The 20,938-nt window shown below is 39.5% G+C and overlaps 1 protein-coding gene across 2 annotated transcripts in view; it reads left to right on the top strand.

Moving 5' to 3' along the window:
- Window positions 1-20,407, top strand: part of RYBP (RING1 and YY1 binding protein) — a 71,589-nt gene extending 51,182 nt beyond the window's left edge. For both annotated transcript variants that reach the window (XM_034776405.1, XM_034776406.1), the window contains exons 3-5: window positions 13,625-13,801; window positions 13,944-14,042; window positions 17,291-20,407. In XM_034776405.1, the coding sequence (XP_034632296.1) occupies window positions 13,625-13,801; window positions 13,944-14,042; window positions 17,291-17,543 (529 nt within the window). In that variant the 3' untranslated portion in view covers window positions 17,544-20,407. The remainder of the gene's footprint in view (window positions 1-13,624; window positions 13,802-13,943; window positions 14,043-17,290) is intronic.
- The last annotated feature ends 531 nt before the right edge of the window (window positions 20,408-20,938 follow it).

Here is a 20,938-nt window from a genome sequence, read left to right as displayed (position 1 = left end):
TTATAAGCCTTAAATAAAACAAATGTGGATCCTTGGTGGCATGATGGTGTCCTGGATTCCTTAGGACACTCAGATAGTACACTAATTATAAATAAATAGGCAGAACATGGCTAGCCCATTACCAGCAGATGCTTCCTTCCCTAATGCCTATGTTATATTGATTTAAATAGAGAAATGAAACCTTGCCCTTCATAATCACTCTCCTACTGTCCTTGTTTAAAAAAATCCTCTTATGAGGGGGAAAAAAGCAGAGTTTTTACCCCTAAAATGGAGGAGAGGCAGAGACTCTGTGAAGTCAAGTAGGAACTTCACTATTTCTATTGATTTTATAAGGAAGATGCTCATACTAGGGTGATGGGCAGCAATATAAAATTCTTCAATAGGAGTGAAGTTCAAAATATCATCTTCCTTTCTAAATCAGCTTTGTCATCCCAGCTGGTGATACCTGTTTGAAAACTGAAGACCCAATCCCTTCACGCACTCTTGAAAATGGTCCCTCCATGGCCTGGGAATTAAAAGCTGGTGTATTTTGTAAAAGGGAAGGAAAGGACTGAGAAAGGTGGGTGAACATTGAGAAGGAGGTTGGGTATCCAAGGAGCTTTGGTGGGTAAGGGACACAGATCAGGGAATGAAATGTAGAATCCAGAGTTGAGATTTCAAAACTGAATGATTCCTGTGGTACCAAGGGTCTACCAGGCTGTGAAGATGCTCATGGGGAGGAGCCTGGGAGACCCTAGTCTTTCTGCCTGGTCTTTTCTAGAGGTGCTGCTGAGAGGAGAGAGGGAGCACCATGGAATGAGGTCTTAGGTCTCCTTCCGGCTCTTCCTCACTGATGTAGGGCCTCCATATGGAAAGGGGGAGGTCAGGTTGTTGGTCTCACTGTCAAAGGCAGCCTGTGCTAGATCTGAGGAAGAGTGAGGGGCCGGGGACGCCTTAGAATACGTCCCTTCTGCCATTAAGCTCCGGCGGGCCAGACCGGGCAGCACGACCGCAGCTGCTTTGGAGGTTGGGGGGAGAGCAGCGTAGCCAGAAGTGGAGAGACTCTGGCCTCGCCTCTTCCTTTCTGTCTCTGCTGGCTGTACTGCCTCTCCTTGCTCCCTCTGTTGCAGGGAGGGGCTGTGTCCCATCTCTCCCTCTCTATACCTGTTCAAAGTCGACTCCCTTCTCTGGTGCTTCCCTTTTCTACTAAAAAAATTGGGCTTATGAACGAGTATATATGTACTTAAGTTTGTTGGGGTTTTTTTTGTTTGAGGAGCAAAATTGCATATCTTGGCTTTTTGTCAAATGGATGATGATTTTCCTCTTTCACATTTTGTTAAATTTAGAAAATGTTATCAGTGATACTTAATCTTATATGCAGCTTTCCTCAGATAACTTTCCTGTATTTCCTTACATATTGCATCTTAGATTAATATCAATTCACTTTTTATTTTTTCACTTCTAAAGGATAATTGCTCCATACTGATAGTGTAAAGAACAACTAAAGCCCCATTTACACTGTGGTTATAATTTGTCAACTGGCTACAAGATAGTGAATGTCCCGTGGTCTTGTTAGTTTCATTAAAAACTGAAGTATGGGTGAGACCACAACTGTTGAGTCCAGTTATGGAACATTGTTATGGTTCCCATCTACACTGCAAAGCGGAACTGTGCTTGAGCCAGATTCTATGTCTTGGTTTTTACTGTAATGTAGACAGGGCCTTGGAGGTGGCTGTGTATATTGATGCACAGTATATTTCTTCACTTGAGAAGTCTATACTGTTCGTATTTATCAGACGGTTGGGTTACTTAGATTAATTAACTATTTCTGGTTACTGGTCATCTAAGAGTAAAAATCATTCATAGTCGTTTTTGTTTTACTTTTGGCTAATCACATTTGAAACAATACTTCGGAAGATTTTGGATTTTCTCGAAGTAATGGTTTGTGTGCTTTTATTTAATCACTCATGCTCTTTCTATTCCTGTTGGTGTGTTCTGTATTATCTTTTAGTGCTCTGTAGTCATCCAGTTGCCTGGTCCTTTTGGTGTATTGCTTAACATATACACTTGGGACTAAAATCTCCCCTCAGATGCATCTGAGCAACTTCCACTGAAGTCGTTAATGTTGTGCATGTTTATACAAGGAGAGTTTGTCCATTAATCTGCACTCTTTCTGATCTCTGAAAATGACAGTGAGCTCACAACAAGTGAGTTTCATAATATGTATAAAAGCATGTATACTCTGATTCAGCAACCACATAGCTGGCTTAACATCTTCTAAAACTTCTGCTGCTTTTAGATTTGAAAAAACCAAGGTTTTTTGAGAAAATAGAACTTGGTATTTGAAGTAATGTTTTGAAGGGTTATTGTCTACCCCTCTTCTTGCAGTGCTTCTGTCTCAGAAGAGTGCGCCTTATTGTATTATGATCTTGGAACAGATTGTTCTATAAACAACTCTCACAAACTGCTTTGGACTCTTTCTTTGTTTAATGTGTAGTTGAACACTTGAGGATTCTTAAACTATTTGTGTACTTAGACTTCATGCTGCATTGCATATGAGACATATTTGCTTTCTTCCAAGAAATGGTGAGACCCCACTCAGAGGTTGGCATATTGCACCACTGTGTGAAATTATTCAAATCATCAGTACCTCATGTTATCATGAGGTTTTTTTACTTGGTAAAATACCACTTGATGCTACTTTCACTCCTGTGGTAACATAGTTAGTGTCAAGGTAAAAGCAATTCTAATTAGATCCACACTCCTGAGAATTGCAGGAGTCCCCTAAGACTTCCTGTGCTTCCATAGGTGTTGAGCAGGCCATTGAGTTTACTCTGGAGGAGTCAATCACCTCTGTCTTCAGGAGGTGGATGGCTTGTGCCTTTCAAATCCTAGAGAAAGAGTCAAGGACTCTTGCGCAGGTACAGAATTTGGGAGCACATAGAAAATATTCTGTACCATGTGGTAAAGTGATTTTGCTAAATAATTTTACTTTATTTCCCAGTAAATAACTTGCACCAAGAGTATGCTGCTGGCTATTATTCCAATTAATTTGGCATTAACAGTAGTTGTGAATAAAAGGGAAGAACTAATGGATTTTAATACCCTGGACCTGATTCCAAAGGACAGATGGTACTTTGGCAGGGAAACATTTTGTTGGAGAAAAGGAAGGAAATGTGTGTGAGGTATCTACAGAGACTTATCAGAGTCCCAAGAATGTGGATCAGTTACCACTCTTGGAAATTAGAGACATGTGCAATGAGACCCCTGCTGAGGGATCTTGTGCTACTGTGTCATTAAAATCAAACCAAACTAAACCCAGACTCCTCAACTCTCTATTTGGAGTTGGTGTGACCACTGCTGGAATATCGTTTCCAGTTCCGGTGCCCACAGTTCAAGAAGGATGTTGGTAAATTGGAGAGGGCTCAGGGAAGAGCCATGAGACTGATTAAAGGATTAGAAAACATTCCTTACAGTGATAGACTTAAACATGTCAATCTGTCTAGTTTAACAAGGAAAATATTTAGGGGTGACATAATTATGCTATATGTACCTACATGGGGAACAAATACTTAATAATGGGCTGTTCATTGTATCAGAGAAAGGTATAAAGTATCCAATGGCTAGACAAATTCAGACTGGAAGTAAGGGGTAAATTTTTAACAGTGAGAGTCGTTGGCGATCCCTTGAGAATGAGGAAGATCTTAAGGTTTTATTTTTCCTGGGTCCTTTGGTGACTGAGGAGTCTGATCGTTAAACTGCAGGCTCATTGGCAGACATTACAGGTGGTGTTGGAAGACAGGCTGGGATGCGATTGCTGCATGACAGTTGTCTTTCCTTTCTTTTCTGACATTTTTCTGCAACCAGGGCAAGGCAATTTTCCTCAAAAGTGGATGTTCCCTCTCTGATGAGCCTTCGCCAGTTATCCCTATTCTGGGCTGCAGTCTCCTAGTGTGTGGTGTCGATGCCACATCTCTTGATGTTTACCTTGAGGGTGTCTTTAAAGCGTTTCTTTTGGCCTCCCCGTTTCCTTTCTCCTTTGGTGAGTTGGTGAGTTACTGCAGTTGTTTTGGTAAGCGTACATCAGACACGGGCACACAGTTTTTAACAGTGAGAGTAATTAACCATTGGAACAATTTATAGATTCATAGATTCTAGGACTGGAAGGGACCTCGAGAGGTCATCGAGTCCAGTCCCCTGCCTGCATTTACCAAGGGTCATGGTAGTTTCTCCATCACTAATCTTTAAATCAAGATTGGAAGTTTTTCTAAAAGATATGCTCTAAGAATTACTTGGAAGAAATTGTATGGCCATACAGGCGGTCAGACTAGATAATTGTAAAGATCCTTTCTGGCCTTAGAATCTATGAATGTATGAAACTCAACTATTGCAGTGATTGGGTATCACTTTTTGGTAATAAAAATTTCAGTTTGTAAGATCTAGGTGCCAAAACTGCTTTCTGGAGAGGTTTATGTATTTCAGCCTGTCGGTTCATGCCTCAATGTTGTCTTCCTACAAAGATTACTAATTGTATTTTATTTTGCAAATATCTGCTTTTGTGACATGAACTACAGCTTCCCAGAGACTGCCAAACTAATTTTAATTGGACTATTTTACCGCTCTCCAGTGATAATTTTCAAAACACAGATCGATTTGGTTTTGTTTTGTGACTTGTCTTAGTGGACAAAGGTAGGTATTATTTCTCTAGTTTACTTGCTTCTGAAATCATCTTGTTTGTTATTAGTCACATCAGGGTCAAATTTAATAGCTGAGCCCTTACCCAGGAAAACTATCACTTAAATAAGCAGGCATTTGGCCAAGTAAGGAATGACTAATTTGGGCAATTAATTGATCGTTGACTATTAGCGGTAAATATGCCCAATGGCTTCTGATGGGATGTTAGATTGGGTGGGATCTGAGTTACTACAGAGAATTCTTTCCTGGGTGTCTGGCTGATGAGTCTTGCCCACATGCTCAGGGTTTAGCTGATCGCCATATTTGGGGTCGGGATGGAATTTTCCCCCAGGGCAGATTGGCAGAGGCCCTCGGGGTTTTTTGCCTTTCTCTGTAGCGTGGGGATGGGTCACTTGCTTGAGGATTCTCTGCACTTTGAAGTCTTTAAACCATGATTTGAGGACTTCAGTGACTCAGACATAGGTTTCAGGAGTGAGTGGGTGAGATTCTGGGGCCTGTGTTGTGCAGGAGCTCAGACTAGATGATCATAATGGTCCCTTCTGACCTTAAAGTCTATGAGGCTGAGATCTCAGCCTTTGACCTGAAAAAATTTAACTGTTTTAGATGCTTGAGTCAGAATTTGGTCTTTTACTACTACTATGTTGGTAATATTAAAGAACTTGCAGGTGTTCTGAAATTTGCGTGTCATTTTAAGGTTTATATTTTTAATGCAGAAATCTGTGGTGTCTGCAATGAGTTCCTAGTTTCAAAGCCATGTGTAGGTGCGTTCTCTTACAGAAGATACCAAAAAAGCCTGATTGGGAAAGAAGTATCTGCCTTGCCTAACTAGGCACCAGCTGAATCTCCTCTCGTATTCCAGAAATAATTATGGCACCAAGGTGATCCAAAGGAGAGAGGTGCAGACAGTCAGAACATAGGATGGCTCATACTTGTAGTGTAGCTCTTCGTAATCATTCGTGAAGGTGAAAAGTGAGGCTTCACCGCACAAAGTAGCGTCCGCATGCATCAGCCTTTCTGTTTGTACCACTTTGTGCTATTGCATTTTGTAACCTTCCTGCTTCGGCAGTTTAAACTCTCGTTATTAAGTTACTTTTAATCTTAAGGAACTGTTCAGTTGAAGAGTGAAAGTGTAACAGCCTCCTTTTTTTTTATTATTATTACAGGTAGGAACATATTTCCTATCTGTCTTTAGTTCAGTTCCCTTTGCTAGCCTAGTATAGTATTTATCGTCTCATTCCCATTGCTCTAAATAATCCCAGAGATAAAAAACCTGCTTTATTTACTCATCCTTTTCCTCTGGGCCTGAGTTTGCTAATCATTGTTCCAACCTGGGGTGTAACTTCTTGACTAAGACTTTTGCCTAGCATAAGACCTGGATTTGTGCCAGTTAGCTGCCTCTCTGGATTTCTGGCCATTATATTTGCCTTGCTCCAAGTCCACATGAATCAAGGATCTAAGTGTGGCTTGCTAGGCTGAGGAGAATGTCCCTGCCACATAAACTCTTTCCATAGCTGTAAGTATTGTCATATAATACTTAGTAGTTTCTTTGCCTTCACTTCCAATCACTCGTCTCACTAACATCAGACACCTTTAAAACATACTTGCCAAGCAAAGCCGGCTGCTGACATGTAGCAAATACCAGTTCACAGGAATCCAGACTCTGGCCAGATCCATTGGAATGATGTTGTGACCCAGAGATCCAGATTCTTTGGAACGACATTGACTGGCAGGCTGTTGTGTGAATATCCTTTGGATTTTACTCAGCTGTTTGAACATTAGTAAAACTTGGCCCTCACTTTTTTGTTTTTGGTCTGGTCTGTTACATCTCAGCGATCCTGGTCTGAAAACCACTAAACAGTGACTACAAATTAGACCCCATATTGGCCAATTATTTCTCACTGCCAGCTACTTGAAATAATATTTTTTGTAAAAAGTCACATCCAGAAAAGTTGAGCTAATCTGTTGCCGGTGTCTGTCCCATAGGTAAACTTGGCAAAATTCAATTTTTATTTTTTTAGTATTTTGATGGATAATGATGTTTATTTTTAAGCATTTTTTCAATGTTTATTGATTTAAATTTTCACAGTGCAGGAAAAAATGAGGGACCAGACTATCATTTAATGACCGATGTTGATATGCAAAAAGTTTAAGCTTTATAACTGTTAAAACACAAATTGTCAACATCATATATGTAAAAATATATAAAATAAATAGCCTTAAATCAAACTCTTAAGAAATTCTCAAGCAGCATTATTCTTTCTTAGTAAATTTTGATTATTATTGATGGAAATATTTCTTATTGGTTTGTGTATATGTGGTCAAGTTGATGTTTATCAACATTTACCAGTAAAAATCTAATCCTTCCAAGCCTACCCATAGTATTGAGAATTCAGTCACGTGGTGTTTACTGTCAAGCCTTCTGTGAGTGACCAAATTGCAAAGCCCTCGGCATGAATTCAAGTTGAGTGAAGAGATCCACTTCCTAACTAAACACGTCCCACTCTCTCAAATGGCCACCCAATGCTCTCTAAGGAGTATGGTCATCTACTCCAAATGTCTACCAGCTTTTCTGCAAGAATCATCTTCAACTTAGATCCAGTGAAAGCAGGATGGAAAAGACCCCATAGGAATCCTAAAACATGATGGCTGGGCAGTGCCAACAGACACCAGTTCCGCACCCCATAACACACCAGATTTGGCACAGGACAGAACATCATGGAGGCCCATAACACATTGGGTGATCTCTGTGTTGTCCAAGTGACAACGTGAGAACTAACCAAACTACTAAGCTCACCACTGCTGAGGGGAAAATCCTCTGCAACAGATTGGTAGATGTTACTTAAAATGCATATCTTCTTGCTTGGGTGCTTTGGGAGGACTCTGATTAGGTGGCAAAAACAGGTAGGACATTGTAGTTACCACCATATTTAATGTGTGGCAGTTTCGTGTGAATGTAGCTTCATGAATTCCTGAAATGTCACTTCTGTTCAAAAGTTTTTCAGGGGGATATTGCGATTCATTAACTAACTCTGGCTAATGTATAGTGCTTGTTAATCTTAACATTCTCGCTAGTTCATGCAGTCTGTATTCATACATTCATTGATGCAAGTGAGAAGCTTGTCTGAGGGTTTGTCTACACTTGCAACACTTCAGCGGCACAGCTGCAGTGCTGCAGCTCCCATCTGCATTTGTAATACATGTCCCTGAGAAGCAGTAGCTAAGTGAACGGAAGAATTATTTTATCAACCCAACACTGTCTACCTCCAGGGGTTAGGTCGGCTTAACTATGTCACTGGGTGGGTGGATTTTTCACACCTCTGAGCGACCAGAGCTGGGTAACTTTTTAGTATAGATCAGGACTGAGTAAAAGACACTAAAATCACAATACAGTGACAGTCTAGCTGTTTCCTTGAGCACCTCTGTTTGACAGAAAGCTTAGAGTGCAGACTGCCTTGTGTTTTCGTTTTGGCACCCAAACAGGATCTTGGTATTTGAAGTGCATTAAAGTTCAATTTCCTTTCTGTCTCAGCAGGATTTGGGCACAAAGCAGTTAATCTTCATTTTCGAGGTAATTTTTTTTTTCTTGCAACAAGTGTATGTTGGAGACAATTTTCTGCTCAGGTCACTCTGCTCTCATGCTAACTTGTTTAAAAAATGGGATATTTTTGTTTAAAGCAGTAGTCTGTTTTTTGCCAGAAATACTCAAGTGCAGTGTGGTGTTAAACTAGCACAGAGAGATTCTTCTATACTTTTAGTGACTCAGAACTCTGGAACAGATGCCTGAGCAGGTTAATTCATTCTATTCCAAATGGAAACGAGGCTTCAAATCACCATCTCCTTTTCATTTTAAAATATGAGCAGGAATTGTATCCCCCTGAATATACTGACTTTGTCTTAATTCTACCTTTCTGGAAAGCAAAGTAAGCTATTTTGTAGCCACAGCCAGTGAAGGACTCATGAGATTGTTATAGTGATGTCTTGTAACAAGTCCTGCTCCACCCTAAAATTGGAAAAACCTAAGCTATAAAATAGAGAAATATAGAAAAAAGGTTGCCATATCTCAGGAAAAGAATGGGATGTTTAAAAAAAATAGTTGAGATGAAGGATACTGTATGTGGACACATAATCAAAGGGATACCAGGCATTTTTATGTTGAGAGGGATTATTAACCATTTTAAAAAATTGAGTTTTCTCTGTGGGGAAAAAACCTCCTGTTTGAGACAAAGTATGGCCCAGAGGCCAGGCAAGCAACTTACATATCTGGACACAGCAAAAGCCCTGTGGTTAAAAATGCATTGTGGTAGGTGCGTGCTCGCTTGGCTTTTCTCCATGCAAAGGTCTTCTATCCAGTATAGTTTGATAATCATAGTTTTGTAAACTAGATCCTAAAATTGTGTTTTTTCTTTGATTTTCAGGGACTTGGGGTCCCCATAACTCACCCAGGCATTGTTTACTTTTCTCCTAAGTTTGATAGATATCTGAAGTAGATGACTAAATGTTTACTGAGGTCTTGTCTACGTGAACATTTAGTTCAGAGTGAGATATGAATCTATCCCACACTAGCTTCCCACATACTAACTGTCCATGTGGATCCTGGAAAATTGTAAAAGTTGCAAAATTTATTTAAAGTTTAAAAGTTCAATAGGTTGTATTTCACAATCTCTGCTATTTAAGTAAGACTTTTGTAAGAATGGATTCATTAATCAGGTAAAATCTTCCTTCTACGTGCATAACCAAACTGATCTGTTTGTCATGTTTATATCCACTAGTTGTTATGCAGTCACAGCTGTAGAATCCTTATTTAAAATGCAAGGATGCAAAACTGTCCCCAGTATTCCATTTAAAAAAACAGTAAATAATCTCTTACCCTTAAATCCGCCCCCAGAGGAATATTATTGATAAGATAAGTAGTCTGTTGATGTAATGGTATTTAGAATTGTTCATAACTTGAGCCTTGTGCATACTATAGGTCATATGAGCAATAATTGTACCAAAAAAGCTTTCTAGGATACATTTTTCAGTTTTACTGTTTAGTGAGGCCCTCTGTATGCACACTCTTGAGAAGTGTAAGCAAACCACATTATAAACTGAATTGGGCTGTGACTGTGTTGAAGATTCTAAATGCAACATGGGTGTTTCAGAACCGGATTACAACTATTATTCCAATTTGTTGGGCAGACTGGACCATAATAGTATAGTGTAATAAAGCTAAAGCCTTGTACAAACAGGACCATGTTTGTAGTACAGACATGGTTTTAATGGAAGCAGCTTTGGACCCACAAAACAACTGCCAGCAAAATCCCTTCTGTTGATCTTGAGAGAAGTTTTTCGTTACATAGGCCTTCACATAATGGTGGCAGAAACTTTTGGGGACACTTCCATTGTTTTCATGGGGCATCTGTAGATTTAAATGTTACATTTTTATCAACAAATAGTATTGTTCACCTTCATTTTAAAAAAAATGAAACCGCTAAGCAGGTTTTAAACAAGCGCTCTCATCTAAATTTTGGTGTTTCTTATAACAGAAATGTCACAGGTAGTTCTTAGTGTGGTACTTCTTTCTGTTAAAATAAGTTTATACAGCAGACTTCTTAGTCTGGAAAAGCAACTACCATCTATTTACAGTAGGTATCTTTTAGCTGCCTTGTTTTTACTACTTGGTAATATCTAACAGGCCCACAGAACTGTCATTCTGAAGAGCTGGCTAATCGGTGGTTCCGAATTTGGTGATCTCCAACGGTGATTTTACATATTGCTAACTTGCAGAGAGAGGTTCATTTTGATCTTGTCACAGAGCCCTAACTTTTACAATTTAAACTATTGGGCTTACAAACTCTATCAACAGCCTTAGAAAGACAAAAATACTGACACATGACCAAAAAAAAGTGAAAAATTGCTCTTATATTGCATGTGTGTATAACTAAGAAAGCAGATCCCAAACGAGTGACATATAGGATAGTGTTATGTAGAGTTGTTTTCACACTGTTTCAGACACACGGCCTCCTACTAGTCGTCCTATGTGGCGACGTGGAACCAGAGGCCTTGTATGCACTAACTAGGCAAATCTGTTTTTCAGAACCAGTGTAGATGTAGGAGTCCTGTTAATGGTCTGTTGTGTATAGGCGCTGACTCCATGGGTGCTCCGGAGCTGGAGCACCCACGGGGAAAAAATTGGTGCTCCCCGCCCCAGCTCACCTCCGCCTCTGTTCCACCTCCTCCCCTGAGCGTGCTGCATCCCCGCTTCTCCCCCTAGCTCCCAGCGCTTGCGCCATGAAACAGGTGTTTTGCGTGGCAAGCTCTGGGAGGGAGGGTGGAGGAGGGGGAATGCGGCACGCTCGGAGAAGAGACGGGGCTGGAGCAGGGATTTGGTGAAGGGGTCCAATAGGGGCAGGGAGGGGGCGGAGTTGGGGCGCGGACTTGGGGAAGGGGTTGGAATGGGGGCGGGACCAGGGGCGGCGGGTGCGAGCACCCATTGGTGCTGGGTAAAGTTGGTGCCTATGAGTTTTCTTGCCTTTTAATAATGACATCCTAGATTAATAAAACTGGAAGAATCTTTAAAACGTATCTTTTACCCACTTGTGCTGTTTCATCTCCCTTTCATTCAGGTTGGACAGCAAAAATAGAGTAGTCAATTTCACTTTTAGTTTCTAGTAAGTTTCAATATCCAGTTCTGCTCTAGCATAGTATTTGGGAAATGTCTGAATCCCAAAAAGTTGTGTTCAGCAAATATTTTAATTGATTTTTTTAGGGATTGTTTAGATTTGTATTCATTTATTTATTTTAACTTTGGGACTAATGTTAACTGACCCTTTCTAAATTTTTCATTTAGTGCTGAGGTACAATAATTTATGGAGTCCTTTTGTAAAGACATACAAGAGCAGTTACACAAATGGACTGACCTATGTAAAACTTCGTATGTATAGCAAAGAATGCATTGATTATGTTTGTGTCTCTGGTTCCCTGCAGAACATTTTGTACTATCTTTGGATCTTGTATGAAATGAGAACTTTGTGTGCCAGGAAAATCTGGCTGATTTCATTCTTGAGAGGAGTTATTTTGTAGTCTGTAGTATTTTTGTTTTTGATTGAATCTAGCAGAACTAAAGATCCATGCTGGATGAGTTTAAGCTATATTTAAATCTGCTTTAAAAAAAAAGTAATTGAAAATGTGCAAGTGTGTGTGTGTGTGTGTGCGCACGTGTGTGTGTATACTACAACTTTAATTTTATATAGTGTTTATAAAAACACTGTCTCAGTATATCCAGAGTTAAACATTAGAACCAAGAGAGAGCAATGAAGAGGTATAAACAAGGTAGCAAACAGATGGGCCGTTTGAAGGAGGCTGTTAGGGATGGCTAGAGCTGCAGAGGTGAATGCAATCCAAAGAGTTTGCAGAGAGTGAGCAAAGGGTGGTGCCAGGTGAGGGAAGTAGAGAGGCAGTGAAGTCCACAGAGTAGGTCTGGTAAAATTTTCAAAAGCCCTTGAGTGATTTGGGAGCCTGAGTTCCATTGATTTTTAGTGAGACCAAGGATCCTAATCCATTTAGACACTTTGAAAAGTTTTGTCCTAGGAAGCATTCATAGAGATGTTTTATAAACCAGAACAATTTTGAACTTGAACCTGAAATAAAAATAGGGAGCCAATGGAGTTGTTTGACTTTAGGGAGGATGTGTTAGTGGTGCTTTGAACACATGAGAAGTAAGTCAGTAGTTTGCACGTGCTGGGCTTTGGAGAGGCCAGAGAGAAGGAAAATATACAGTTGTCAAGGTGAGAGGAGATGAAGGTAGGAATGAGGATTGTAGAAGGGATGGATGTATGAATTTCTACAGAGAGCACTCAGCACTGAATTGTTAACTATCTGGTGGGTTAGATTTCTGCTTGAAACATTTGAAATAAAAATCTGTCTAAAATGACAGAGTAATTTGTTTACCTCTTCTCTTCCCATTTCCCCTCCTTAATGTAACCTTTTCTCTCCTTTTCTGCCTGCACACTGCCTGCCCCCTTAATCACATTATCTCCCTCAAAAACCCAAACCTACTAGCCTTTAGTCACAGCAGAAACCAGCCATTTCACCTCAAGTTGTGTTTTTTGCCCCTCACCTGGATAGCAATAGACCGTTTTAGAATTCTTGATCTCAGTTACAGCAAGTCAGCTAACTAGGGTCTTTGACTTAGGACCTCATATTCCAGAAAGAGCATCCTTCAATTTTTTTTTTTTTGTCTAAAGAAATATATACTTTGTTAAGATTACTGAATATTATATGGAGTTTGTAAACAATTGTGTTGAGAGTGAGTGCTAGCTGGAGATAGGCACAGACAGACATGACACTTAATGGTACAGTGAATATCCCATTTGTTTTGTTGTTTGCAATGAATTACAATCTGAGCCTTTGGTGGGACACAGTAAATCTTAGTTGCTCTTTATCAGTAAACCTTCTGTTGCACTTTATCTGTTGTTCAGGCCAAATCCACTGCTTCAGGGAACTAGAACTTATTCTGAAAAACTAAATGTGAATGACACCGTATTAATTTTTTTTTCTGTATTTATCATATTACCAATGTTTCTTTAATAAAATGAGATAGCACTTTAAGTCTCAGATGTTTGAAAGCTGTCTGTCCATGTAATTATGAAAGATTTAAGAATGTAAATTTGTGAAGCATGTGGAAGAAGAATATTATATTTGTTAGAAATATTGAGAAGGGCTCCTGGACTGTGGATTAGTACCAATAAAATTCCAGTTTGTAGGGCTGTCAGATTTTTAGTTTGAAAGTTTCATACTTGCTGGTAGCTGGTAATACCCGATACTAAGTAAGGAAATATACTCTGTACCTGAAAGTCCATTATCCTTCCATAAACGATGAAACGGATCTTAATGGTGCTTCTGCTACATTTGAAATTACATGTCCTTTATTAAATCATTGATTGTGGATCTTATTTTTTTCTCTTTATAGAAAACCTAGAATAAACTCTCAGCTGGTTGCTCAACAAGTTGCCCAGCAATATGCCACACCCCCTCCACCTAAAAAGGAGAAGAAAGAGAAAGTGGAAAAACAAGACAAAGAAAAGCCTGACAAAGAAAAAGAAATCAGTCCAAGTGTTACAAAGAAGAACACCAATAAAAAGACTAAGTAAGTTTCAGGGGAACACTAGTAAGGTGTACAGTTAGTTATTCATTATTTAAGCTTTATCAATGATGGGTTGTCTTGCCAAGCAATAGTGCATGTTAATCAGCAAGAAAAACGATTATAATTTTTTTCCCTACTTTTACAGACCAAAGTCAGATATTGTAAAAGATCCTCCTAGTGAAGCAAACAGTATACAGTCTGGGAATACTACAACAAAGACCAGCGACTCAAATCACACTTCAAGGTAAGTTTAATATAGAATCAATTGATGTTCATTTAGTTAGATCTTGACATCTGAGAATTGAACTGAAGGGTCCAAATTAGTGGAGTTTTTAATTGGGTTGACAGCCCTAGAGACAGAAGACTCTGATTTATCCACAGAATTCGTATGGCATGAACATCAGTAGTATAAGCTTCCTCTGTGCCTGTGCATCTGAATGATTACCTGGAAAAGAGTAGCTTCAAATAGTGTAAGCCTTTGACTCACTAGACACTCAGTCCTTGGCCTTCTGATAAAACTGTCATGTGTCAGTTCTGGTGGTTTGTTGCTTTTAGGCAGTTAAACTGCTGTGTAGAAAATAGATATTAATCTCCTCAAAGGAGGGCACCTGTCAATTTCTTCTTACCTTTTCTCTATTTATACCCAATAACGGTGTAAAGAGTGGATATATTATATTTGCCTGTGCCCATGCCTCCAATTGAAGCACTATTTTGATTGTGTTCTTAAGGGACCACATGAAAGGCCTGAATTGTTTAATGAGACATTCACTAACTTTATTTTTGTCCAAGGATAAAACAATTGATTCGAGTTGATATTTCAGATGGGCTTTAGCCTGTGTGTTAGAGTTAAGTCCTATCCTCAGCTGTGCTGACATTGCAGGTTTCTTTTGAAATAAAAGCTATTTCTCCTTACTTCTCCAGTGCAGCAGGCCCAAATTCTGGTCGTCTTTACACCTTGAAGTCATGGAGGCAACAAGCAGAATTTGACCCCACAGTTTGACTACCTGTGTGAAAGTACCAAGGGGAAGAGAGTGCCTTTAAATTCCCTTTTGAGCGTCAACCAGATTTGTTGAGCCCTCCCAGATGCTGAAGAATGAGCAAGGGGGTTAGTCCCAAGGGTGGATGGAAAGCCACGGCTGTTACCACCTATCAGACTCCTGCAGTTCTCCCCTATTTTCTTGTCAGCATGTTCCAATGGAGTCATGCTGACAGGGTATTTCCCAGCTGCAGCTGGTTTGGTAGCATGGAGTTATTCTGGACAGAAGTTAATGTGGCTTGGGGCCATGTTAAGCAGACCATTGAGAGGGAGAAGTCTGCTCAGTGCACCTGTCACTGTTCCAGCTCCTGCCAAATGACAACAGAGCAGTGTACTCAATAGCAGAGAAGGGCACTGGCAGAGAGATCTGCACCAGGATCCCAGAGACAAGATCCGGGCCAGGATTTTTAGCTGTTTCTGAGTACGAGAGAAAACAAATGAGTCTGTAAAGTTACAGGAAGAACTGGGTTTCCTAAAGGAAATGGGGACTTGGGGGAGAAAAATAAACAAACCTACTATACTTCCTGGAATATTTACTGCAGATACAAAGGATCTATCAGTATCGGGTAGCCTTCGCCTACTAGGTCTGAAAGCTGACGAAATTGCCCAGATATGCTGAGCTAGTTGGCCTTTAGCACCCCCACAAGCCAGGTGACGTTAATCTTTTCATCTAAGTCTGTGGTTGCATGTTCAAATGCAACCTCTTGGGTGTGTAAATGAATATATACATGCTTACGTGTATGTGTGGCTTCACATTAGAACTTACTGACACCACCTACGGTTTTGAAGAATCTAGTGACTAAGTGGAGGGGCAGTATTAAAAAGAAAATAGTTATTCAGTGTCAGGTTGTTATCCCAACATAGTTATAATTTAATATTTAAATGTGATTAAAATATTAATGTTTTTCCTGTTAAATTTGATGCAATTTTCTTTCTAGGTTACTTACAAAACACTGCTTTTAGAGTGAGAAATTTACAGCACATTTTATTGAAGGTTTAAATTCACAAGAATATCGTTATTTTCCTTTTGAAACTATTTATCATCACTATTCCCCCCCCACTTTAGATAACCCTCGTGTAGAACCTACATCTATTTCAGTGATTTTATAGGATAATCTTGGAAGGGGTAGCACTGGGTTGATCATCTACAAATTCCCGACACTAATGGAGATGCATCAACAATATGAAATCGGGTCCACTTCCTCTTTTGTCACTATTCTGAGTTAGTCCAATATGACTCAAATGTAGAGGAGAGGATTATTTTCTGCTCAGTTGGAAAACTGGGGCCTGGTCTTGAAGAAAAACCTATGTCTCCTATTTCCATAAAAAAGGCAATTTCTAGCGCTAGCGAGCTAGTTCTATCTGATGTCTGGAGAATGACCGCTCTAATTTCCCTAGTGGGGAAAATTCTGCTGCATCAGTCTGACCCACGGTTGGAAGGGAAAAGAGTTGACTGTAAATCACAGGTAGTCACTGAAGCAGATGTGGCATCCGCCAACAGCTCGAGGACTGTCTCACATGGCCAGCAACAGCACACACCAGCAGAAGTTTGCCCTTAAATAAACTCATTGCATTGTATTTGTATCAGAATTTTGGACCAAATCCTGCAAACACATGAATGTCGGCCTCTGTGCAGAGCACAGTCCTTTATTAGCTGGGTTACTAATTGCATGATAGCGTAGAAACAAATTACTGAAATAATCCTGAGCTATAAAAACCAACGTGTTCGCTTTGTTTTGTCTCTTGACAGAGAAAAGCTAACACCGTGAGAAATGTCCTGGGTTTTACTTACAACAGCCTTCTGGAGGGAGCATTTTGAGCAATTTTATACTTGGATTGATTGGGCCTCTGATTTGTATAAACTCAAAATAGTTGAGAAGGGGAAGCCAAGTTGTCCCAGTGCTTGAGTTGTATGCAGCTACAGTGTTCCCCACATGGGAATGAAGGTCCATGTTCAAATGCTTTCATGTGGTTTTGTATTGCAAAGTCACAGCCTTGTCTCAGAACATCGGGGCCTGTGATGTGACAAGATGGAGAATTCAGATAACAGAATTCTTTTATCTATCACATGGGGGGAGTGGGGTGGGGGGAAGATTCTGAAAATCTGTCTCCCAACCCCATAGGCCTGTCATCTTTGGTCCTTCTGGCTGAGTGGGGTTAAAGTTAATTCCCTACATCCAAGTAATCTCTGCTGTGCGTTGCAAGGCAGCCCTTCCCTCTAGGGACTGCTGCTGCAGCCCTCACAGCCTGTGCTGTTGCAGGGAGCAAAAGGTCACACGCCTGGGTCATTTGCATGGTATTACACAGCATTAAGTACTAGGCTGGTACCAGACCTCACTTTCAAACTAATCTGATCTGTCTAAGAGTGCTCAGAACATGTCACTTAGTAGAAAGTTTGTTTCTGAAATATGGTTCCTAATAAATGTTTTGCCTTTTTTTCCTCTCCTGTTCTTTAGGCCCAGACTGAAAAATGTGGACAGAAGTACCGCACAGCAGCTGGCAGTCACAGTGGGGAACGTCACAGTAATTATCACAGACTTTAAAGAAAAGACTCGCTCCTCTTCCACATCTTCATCTACAGTGACCTCCAGTGCAGGATCAGAACAGCAGAATCAGAGCAGCTCCGGCTCTGAGAGCACAGACAAAGGCTCGTCCCGTTCCTCCACGCCAAAGGGCGACATGTCAGCAGTTAACGATGAATCTTTCTGAAAATTGCACATGGAGTTGTGGAAAACTATGAATCAGGGTATGAAATTCAAACACTCCACCTGCCCATGGGGCTTCAATCCTGGAGAGCCTCATCTGTGCTTGAACACACACTTTCTTGGACATCACCCTCTTACTGATGCAACCAGGATAATTTCTGCTTGTCATGGGCATCTGGCCACCAAGGAATTTCGCACCCTGAGAATTACTCTTGACACTTTTATGTATTCCATTGTTTTATATAATTTTCCTAACAATCATTTATAATTGGATGTGCTCCTGAATCTACTTTTTTATAATATCTGCTGTGCACAATTTTCCATGAACATTACAACTTTTTGTTTTTTTGGAGTGTGGGGGGAGGGGGAGGGGAATGGGACTTTATTTATTGCATTCACAAACTCCATCCTCCTTCAGCATATCCTTTAAATTCAGTTCTTTCTTCTTCCAGTTATACTGTGTACTATCAGTTTTGATATAAATTATATATAAATATATATATATAAATAAATATATATAAAGGGTTATTTGAAACCAATACATGGAAATGCTGGTGCTTGAAACACTGTGAAGTGAAACAAAAATATTGAACAGTTAAAGATCTGGGACAGTCCCCTTTTGTGGAAGTGCTGATACTGAAATGGAACCAGGCTTAGATGAAAAGTGTGTTCCGGAAGGTTTAAACCTAGATGAGACCTGATTTCTCCCTCCCCCGTCCCCCGCCAACTTTTGGCTAAACAGTTCTGTACAAATAGTTTTTATTACACATTGTGATCTATAATGGGAAGACTCCTCCAGATAGCCTGCATTCCCAATAGAATAACTCAGAATGACAAATCACAAGTCCGTGTCCAATTGGAGTGTGCTTATTCAAAAGTAACTAAGCTGGTTTCAGAATGCCATACATTAATGTATATTTTGTTTACTTGTTGACATGGCTATTTCTTTCATAGCCAATCACACAAAAATGTGTTGTTCTGTAATTTTGATTAATTCCATTCATTTTCCAGACCTGCGTCAATGACTGAGGTGACATTAAATCTCTGTGGAGTGGCTGTTTGCTTTAGAATTCAAGGCAGAAGAGAGCCCTAAGGCTGGAAGCTTTTTTTGAGCTGGTGAACCAAACCACTGCATGTTCACATCTGATGTGGTTTGGTTCTTTCTTGGTCAAATCTTTTCATTTCTGTCTCTTTCCATTCTGTTCTGGGGATTATTTTTGTGTTTAATTGAGTTGAGTTTGTTATTCCAAGAGCAATTTCTGAACAGCATATCATCCAATGATGACACATATAGGCTTGTTAATGTTTGGATACTTCTAGATATTCTGCTGTGGGAGCTACAGTTGAGAAAAAACTTTCATGCTGGCAAGTGAACAACAAGTGCTGCTTCTGTTGATGGTCCGTGTCTTTCATTCTTGCTCTCTATCTTTTCAGACTATAATCTTCTTTCCTGGTCTATTAGCATTGCTTTACAGTTTACCTTCTGTGCATTATCCTGCTAAAATAATAATCTGAAGAGGTGAAACAAACGTTTTTTTAAGATTCACGCTCTATTTGTCTTTTTATCCTTAATTATGTGGCCCAGAGTGCTTTGCAGTAATTTCAGGCACAGAGTATGTAGGTTTATTTAACATCAACAAGATAGCTTTTGGGTGTTACACTTGGAAAGAGGGCCACTTCTCGGTAACTTGGTGCCAGCTTCTTACATTGAGAAATAGTTGCTTGGTCAAAATAATTTCTGTCTGTGGAGGCAACTGAATAAAATTCTATTTTGAAATCAGCTTGGTTTTGAGTAGCAGACATGTAGGTTCCTTTCAAACTGATAACATTATTCTGTGCTTAACTAATCAGCTCTGCTTGCATGGGTAGGGTGCAAAGCAGTGTCTTAACAGCTGCAGTTTTATTCTGAACATGTTAACATGGGCACCCCCTTTAATTCTGTTTTATATCTGGGATATAAGCTATATTTACCTTTTTTAAACCGCATTTTTAAAGTATTTATTGAAAAAACCAAAGGAAATCAGATGCTACCTATGAGCATCAATATGTTATACATAGTTTTAATACTATGAATTTCTCAATCCACATTTTTAATATTAGTGGAACCTTGCAGACATTCCTTTTCAAGTTTTAATGTTCCTTTAAAGGGTCTCAGGGAGGGTAAACTGGTCAGCCATATTTATTTATTTTACTGAGATGTATTGGAATAATTTTTTTAAAGAGAGATTTTTCTGAAGATGCCCCTGAACTTGTATATTTTGCACTGCTTTATAAATGAACCCTAATCAGTTCGCTTGAATGCATTTGGCCTAAGCCAGCAAAGCATGTAAGCAGGAGTGTAGTCCCACTGACTTCAGTGGGGCCACACTAATGCTTAAAGTTACACATGTGCTTGTGCGCTTTGTTGGCTGTTGTACTTTGTGCAAAAAAGCATTGTATGTACCAGAAAATTACTTCATGTTAAATGAATGGACCCATAGATCATTTGAAAAAGCTTTAACACACAGTAATGAGCTACTCAGAGGCTACTGATTAAGTCAGTGAAATCTTTGGTGGTTGTTTATTTTGGGTGTGCCTCCTTGATAAATTAGCTTATTGTAAGGATGGAGTGGAAAATTGCTTTGGTACAAGAGAACTGAAACTCTGCATTTAGTAGAAATTGCTAGCTAAGCATTTGAACCTAACCGGGCCACATTTTTAACTGTTGTGTTGTGGATTTGAAGGATAGTGTTTACTTTTACACTTAATTTCTGAAATTGATAACACCCCTAAGGCATGTATCTGGAAATGGACTTCCCTTCACTTTCTGCATTTTCAGTTTACCCTGCTATCATTACGGAGCATGTTTTTTAAAAAAAAAAAAAATAAGACACTAGTGTAAAGGAAAGACCAGAAATGCTTGGTATTCAGTGGCACAGAAAGCAGGTAAGAAAAGCACAGTGTTATGTTTGCAAGTTTCAACTTTTACACACAAACACAGCTTGCCTGACTTGCTCAGTTTGACATAGTCATGCAAAAGAAAAAGTAAAATAATTTTAACACAAACAGACTATTTATTTTAATCAAAACACTTTGGTCATTTCAAATTGGACAGATTTAAAATTTGGCGGTAGCTTCTGTGAGTTTATTTCCACTGAGATATTTTCACCTGCCTTATTAAGATCATTCTCAGTCTACTTTTTTAAGCTACAGTAAACTTAAATTATTGAAAATTTATTAATTGCTGACTATATAATAACCTTTGCTTGTATGTAACCGAAAAATGGTTTTAAGAGCCAACATTTAGAGTATGACAATGGAGCTGAACAGTTTTTAATGCGCAAGCAGTTCTGTTCTTGTGTATGACTTGTAACCTTAATTTACTGTGTAAAGATGGTTACATTATTTCCTTAGCTTTGT

The sequence above is a fragment of the Trachemys scripta genome, chromosome 7 (genome assembly GCF_013100865.1).
Source record: "Trachemys scripta elegans isolate TJP31775 chromosome 7, CAS_Tse_1.0, whole genome shotgun sequence".
Taxonomy (NCBI): domain Eukaryota; kingdom Metazoa; phylum Chordata; order Testudines; family Emydidae; genus Trachemys; species Trachemys scripta.
This window is presented reverse-complemented; position numbering and strand designations above follow the sequence as displayed.